Source organism: Sander lucioperca, chromosome 20 (genome assembly GCF_008315115.2).
Source record: "Sander lucioperca isolate FBNREF2018 chromosome 20, SLUC_FBN_1.2, whole genome shotgun sequence".
Taxonomy (NCBI): Eukaryota; Metazoa; Chordata; class Actinopteri; order Perciformes; family Percidae; genus Sander; species Sander lucioperca.
Window position 1 is genome coordinate 9,060,656 of NC_050192.1, and position 6,102 is coordinate 9,066,757.

Below are 6,102 nucleotides of genomic sequence, written 5' to 3' on the forward strand. Positions count from 1 at the left end.
CCCGATATGATTTCTTGGTAGATATCTTATTTGACTTAGTTTATCACATGCAACTCAGAGAGCACACTTTTTCGTGACTCGTGTTTTATTATTTATATTTTATTCTAGGCTATTACTAAATGTCCGATGTGCATAATAACGACATCGAGCTCAAATTTAGACTTACTTAAATTAAATAACAATTAGTGTAACTTGCTTGAGGGCTCTTTGGAAGAATATTCCTGAATCATGGATTTCCATGACACAATCGATCTACCTTCCTCTGTATATTGCTTAAATCAAACTACTGGACTTGTTTGTTTTTATCCCTGAAACAAATGCAATTACAAGATAAATGAAAACCAGAATATTGTTATATGTCTTATGAAAAGACCTACCATCCTGAAGCCAATTTTAAGTCTATAATGTCCACATTCACTTCCAGGCAATATTGACATTTCATGTAACAGGCCACCACGTCATGTTAAGGTCGACAGGCCTATAAATGTCTGCTGAAGGGCGTGATTCCCCTCACTGTCATTCACCACAAATACGCGTGGCGAGTTGCCTGGACAATTTTATTTTTCTACAGGCGACGTGGTGTCATTGTGCTTTTGTTTTTAAATATCATTACGTGTTGTTTTTTTTTACCGGGAACATTGCGCATTTGGTTTTTGTGATCAACATCAAGGCTGGGAGCAAGCGGAGATGTGCGGAACAAATGATCTGCCAAATAAAGGTTACTTTTCTACTGTTATTATAATGCACGTTCAGGCTTTAATTAGATTCTATGACACCTAATTAAAGCACGTGTTGAGCCGGTTAAGTGCAATAAGCACAGGCCGGATGTGAATTATGTTAAATGTAAATTTAAGTTTGCTATTTTTGAGTTAAGTTAATAAGCAATGTAAACCACTTACATAGTAAAGACAGATTTAAATATAGGATGTGTTATTATAAGGGTGTGGAAGTGTCAACCAGCTAGGAGGGATGTTTCATAACGGCAGACCTCTCCCGGAATCCAAGAGGAGGAAAATGATTGAACTGGCCTCGGAGGGAGTCCGTCCGAGCCAGATCTCCAGGATACTTCGGGTACGCAAAACTATTTTGGATGCACAAACAACCACATTCAGGCTTTAAATCAAGGAGAAGGGTTGGCTAAATGCTGTGTTAATAGTCTCACTGACGGGTCAGTTTTAATAAATAAAAACATCACTTCATATGTTCAGAATTTAAGAACGTGAAAACAACTGCGTATTTCAGGTGTCCAACGGGTGCGTCAGTAAGATCCTGAGCCGCTACCGCCGCACTGGACTCCTGGAGCCCGAGACCATTGGAGGGAGCCGACCTCGGCTTCTCACCCCCGGTGTCATCACCACAATCATCCAGTGCAAAAGGGAAAATCCAACCATTTTTGCTTGGGAAATTCGAAAACGGCTTGCAACAGCACGAATATGCAAAGCCTCCAAAATTCCCAGCGTAAGTGAGATTGAAATGTTGTTTTCTTTAAAGTGAGAATGTTCCAGCATTTGACATGATGCTCTTTGCACATTGTGTTCCGCAAGGTGTCGTCTATAAATCGGATTGTAAGAAAGATCCATTTGGACCACGGACCGATGTGCATGGAAACCAATGCGCACATCAGGCCTGAGCAGGGTAGGTCACATTTGAAGGTCTTTGAACTACTGAAAAATAGGTGACCTCCAGCTGATTACCATCATAAGGACAGTCACTAGTATACAAAGAAAAAAGCACAATTTCCCAAACGACCTTATCTAATTTTATATAATTAAGACTATTGATTTCCTACTTAAATATATATATATATATATATATATATATATATATATATATATATATATATATATATATATATATATATATATATGTGTGTGTGTGTGTGTGTGTGTGTGTGTGTGTGTGTGTGTATGTGTGCAGATTCGGATTCCCTGATCCAAGAAGAAGTGATTGAGAGAAAGATGTCTGAGACAGTATGCAGCAATGACCAGAAGCCTAAAGCTGTCCAGCAGCGGAACCGCACCACCTTCAGCCCGGAGCAGAGCACAGCACTCGAGCAAGGTGACTTAAAAGTCCACGCATGTCTCAAACTAATACAAAACTGCCTATTTCCACTCAGAGAAGCCCAGTTAAATATATGTTTCTATCTCCCGGATCAGAGTTCTCTCACAGCCAGTATGCAGATATGTACACGAGAGAGAAACTGTCCGCTGAGATCCAACTTCCTGAGGACACCATCAAGGTAGAGCCATAATTTGTAATCATTAAAGTGCTCATACAGAATCACGCATTTCATATTTCTGCTCTTGAGATGATTGTCTGTCTCTCAAAGGTCTGGTTTTCAAACAGACGGGCTAAATGGAGGAGGGAAGCCAAACACAGGAGCAGTACACAGAGTAAGTGTGTGTGTGTGTGTGTGTGTGTGTGTTTTTATGGCAAGGCCTAGAAACATTATGCATAATTCTAGATTATTTGACAAAATGTATTCTCCATAACACCTGCAGACTTTCAAAAGCAAAGAGATTTCGTTCCTGTGAATCCAACAATACCACATGGCTTCACATCTCAACAGGTGTGTATATGTGTAATATGTGAATTAACATATTTCCATGCAATCAGTTGACTAATCAGGATTTAACAGCATTTGAGTAATAACAATAACACTACTAATAATAATTTTATTTATATAGCACTTTTCAAGCATTAAGCACAAAGTGCTTTCCAGATTAAAAGATTTACAGGATATGAATTCATAATGAGAACCCATGGCAGCCCCCCTACCCCCCATGACATACCAAAAAAGAACAAGCAGCACTTCATAAAACAATGAATGTGCAAGACAGAATGTCAATAACAGAAACATGTATTGACATGCATTTAAAAACACTGAAATGATAATGCAAATCAAGCATCACTTAAATACGTAATGACAGTAAAATTCCAATAAATGTTAAACTTCAATATTCCACACATTGATGTTGTGATGTGTTGTAATTCTCATTGAACATTAGGCTCTAAATCACAGACAATGAATGAATCAACATCTTACAACAGTTGGTGTGCTTTTGGTCACTGTCAATCAAATATGATCAAACAGCACCCAGGGAAATTAGCTGAGTTTTTGACTTTTAAATTCTTACTAAATAATACCTGAAGATGCTTTATTTTAACTTTAATTAAGTTCTATTTAGTCATTAATATTTAGTCCTAATGTTATAGAGCAATACTTAAAATGTAAAGCCAAGTGTTTAGGAGCTTTAAAATGTAATATTGTTTAATTAATAAACTGTGAAATACAAAATGGCTTTTGGTCGACTGTATAGTCACATTTGGACTATGTGTTGATTTGAAGGCAACAGGAGTCTCAAGGGTCTACTGTGAAAATTCAGAGGCCCCCCCTACCTACAACACTGTTGCTAGGACGTTGCAAAATGGCTACTTTTTCCCAGCAGAAAGAGGTGAGATCATGCAAACAATTGCTTTTTTTTTTATCAAATCTGTGTTTGATTGTCTAGATTCTAAAATGATTGCATTGTTGTTGATTTTAAAGAGTTCACCAATCTCTGATATACAGGTTTGACAAATTCTGGACATCTGACATCCATCTCAGTCCCACCCTCATTCATCCATCAGTCGAATAACATGATAGCCCAGACCATGGCAGACAAGACTCCACTGGATCTCCACAGAGATAATAGATTCACTTTCCCATTGGTTCACCATCACACAGACGCAAGGACATCCCTCCCTTTGGCAACTGAGACAGTAAGAGCAGACCACCCTGTGGCACAGTGCTGGAACCAGCAGGGGATTTCTTTTACATGGAGCCCATTTCAAACAGATGAGAGGTTTTTATTTGTACAGCAGCCCTGGGATGCGAACCCACATGGCTACTTGGACTAAATGTGTGAATACTGTTTGTATATTTGGGTGCAGCTGCAATTTCTAGACTGGAGGGACACATTCTAACCAGCAGAGGGCGACATAGGACTGGCATTACAATCTTGTCTCTTACATTCATTTTTTTTTCAAATGCACTGCAGCTTCACTCATCACTTTTCCTCGAATCAGTACTCCTGAATTGCCGTTGATAAGGACTAACGTAGAAATGAATATCTTATTCTAAATTCAAAGTTGTAAACCTTTATTGGTCAGACAATCCTGATGGATCTTAAATAAATCCACTAAATTGACTTGTAAAGAAGACAACGTTAATGGAAGAGATGGTAACCTTTTTTTATTTATTTTTTTTATATTATTGGTATTATATGCCAAGTTGTGATCAAGCAATGAACACAGGTTCTGCTTGAAAGGTTGTCGATTTTAGAGGGATTTAATGCTAACAGAATATCAAAACAGAAATCTTATGTGGATACATGAGCATAACTTTCACTGGATGCTCGACAGCATTGTGACATAAATCATAGCTCCATGGATCACTTAAGGTTACCACTGGATACTGTAGATGGGATCTCTTTTATAGTCTTGCTGTTTGTTCCAGTGCCGAAGAAGGTTAAGTCGCTCTTCCAAGATTTCCTTCTAGGGAAGGCCAATGGGAAAATCTATAAAAGTATAACTTCAAAAAGTCTAAACATGACCTGATATCTCTCTCTGCTCAGTATCAGCTTTTTATGACTGCAACAGGGCAGAGGCATTGAGTTCCTTTATATCCCTTTACTACAGCGAAGAGACGGTAAGACTCAGAGTTTCTCGATAATTGGTCACTGGGGAGGGGGGAAAGGTTGGAATCAGAAGGCAAACAGCTTGGTCAGCAGCATGAAGTGGCCTACTGGCAAAACGACCTGTCGGAATTTAATGCATTTATGAAGCCAGATAGGTAAGTTCCATCTCCACAGGACAGTACCGTGTGCATTTGTGTTGTGATTTCTACTGCAAATGTAAATCATCTGCAAGATAGATTTAATTTAGTTATTCAAATGTGAACATGATTTTGTCCTCCAAACCCTCCTATGTTGAGGCCAGTGTTAGTGTTACTGATAGACGTCGGAGGGGTTACCAACTGTTACTCTTCTTAAGTACAATTTTCAGGTACTTGTGAGTATTGTACTCCAGATTTCTACAGGCATTTCAGAGGCAAATATTGCACTTTTTACTTCACTAGATTTAGTTGACACCAATAAAGATACTAGATACTTCATTTAGATTTTGAAATCTGGTAAACCTATAAATTAATATACACTGTTGTGGATTAAACCAGGCGTTCCCTACATTTTTGGCTTGTGACCAGTTACCAAAAAGAAGTGTCTGCTTGGGGCTCCTTGTCATGCTTCACATGGTTTCGTAACTGTTGGAGATCTCCAAGATGTAAAATGATCTAATATTTCACAAAAAAGCAAAGATTAGAGAACAGTACAAAAAATTACAGATTTAGCCCATACAAACAAATACAGATTTGTGTAGCAGAACTTTGTTTCGTCTTAATTCCTACCCCATTAATCATCTCATGACTCATAAAAATTGATCTTGTAACCCTATGGAGGGGCCCGACCCCTAGGAACCAGTAGAGTAAACTACCTAGTTTCACATTGACCAGCTAGAACAGTATGTCATGTGTAACACAGGGCATTTTTCTGCAGAATGAGTACTTTTACTTAGTACTTTTAAAGTACATTTAGTTCTTTACTTTTACTCAAGTAGAATTTTAAATGCAGGAAAAAAAATTGTGTATTGCTTCTTTTTATGAAGTAAAAGATCTGAGTACTTCTTGCATTACTGGTTACAAAACATAATCTTACATTCGGAGCATTAAGTTTATCTAATTTCACATTTCTAAATCCAAACATTTCAGAGCTGCTGAAAATCTTATCCAAACGTTCAATTGTATCTCCATGAAGTACATTAGTCATCCAAACGTTTCTCAAGACATGTTATTATTCATCTCCTTCAGTGGCTGTATTGATGACCCCTGTTGCTTTTTAGCCACTTAATAATATTTATCATGCACTAGAATTTGCTGCACTGAGTGACATAAAGAGTAAACTGCCACAAACAGAATAAACAGATAAGTGTGTGCTGCGGGCATATTCCTTTAATCATATTACACAAGGGGAAATGAGATGAGAAAAAAACAGGAGTGCAGAATAT

The 6,102-nt window shown here is 37.9% G+C and overlaps 1 protein-coding gene across 1 annotated transcript; it reads left to right on the top strand.

Moving 5' to 3' along the window:
- Nucleotides 1–563: 563 nt before the first annotated feature.
- On the top strand, nucleotides 564–4,097 carry pax4 (paired box 4). Its single transcript, XM_035996281.1, has 10 exons — nucleotides 564–718; nucleotides 941–1,071; nucleotides 1,243–1,458; nucleotides 1,545–1,635; nucleotides 1,918–2,058; nucleotides 2,157–2,239; nucleotides 2,330–2,393; nucleotides 2,502–2,569; nucleotides 3,350–3,455; nucleotides 3,572–4,097. Exons 1-10 carry the CDS (start codon nucleotides 688–690, stop codon nucleotides 3,898–3,900), a joined length of 1,260 nt encoding a protein of 419 aa, XP_035852174.1. The 5' UTR covers nucleotides 564–687; the 3' UTR covers nucleotides 3,901–4,097.
- The last annotated feature ends 2,005 nt before the right edge of the window (nucleotides 4,098–6,102 follow it).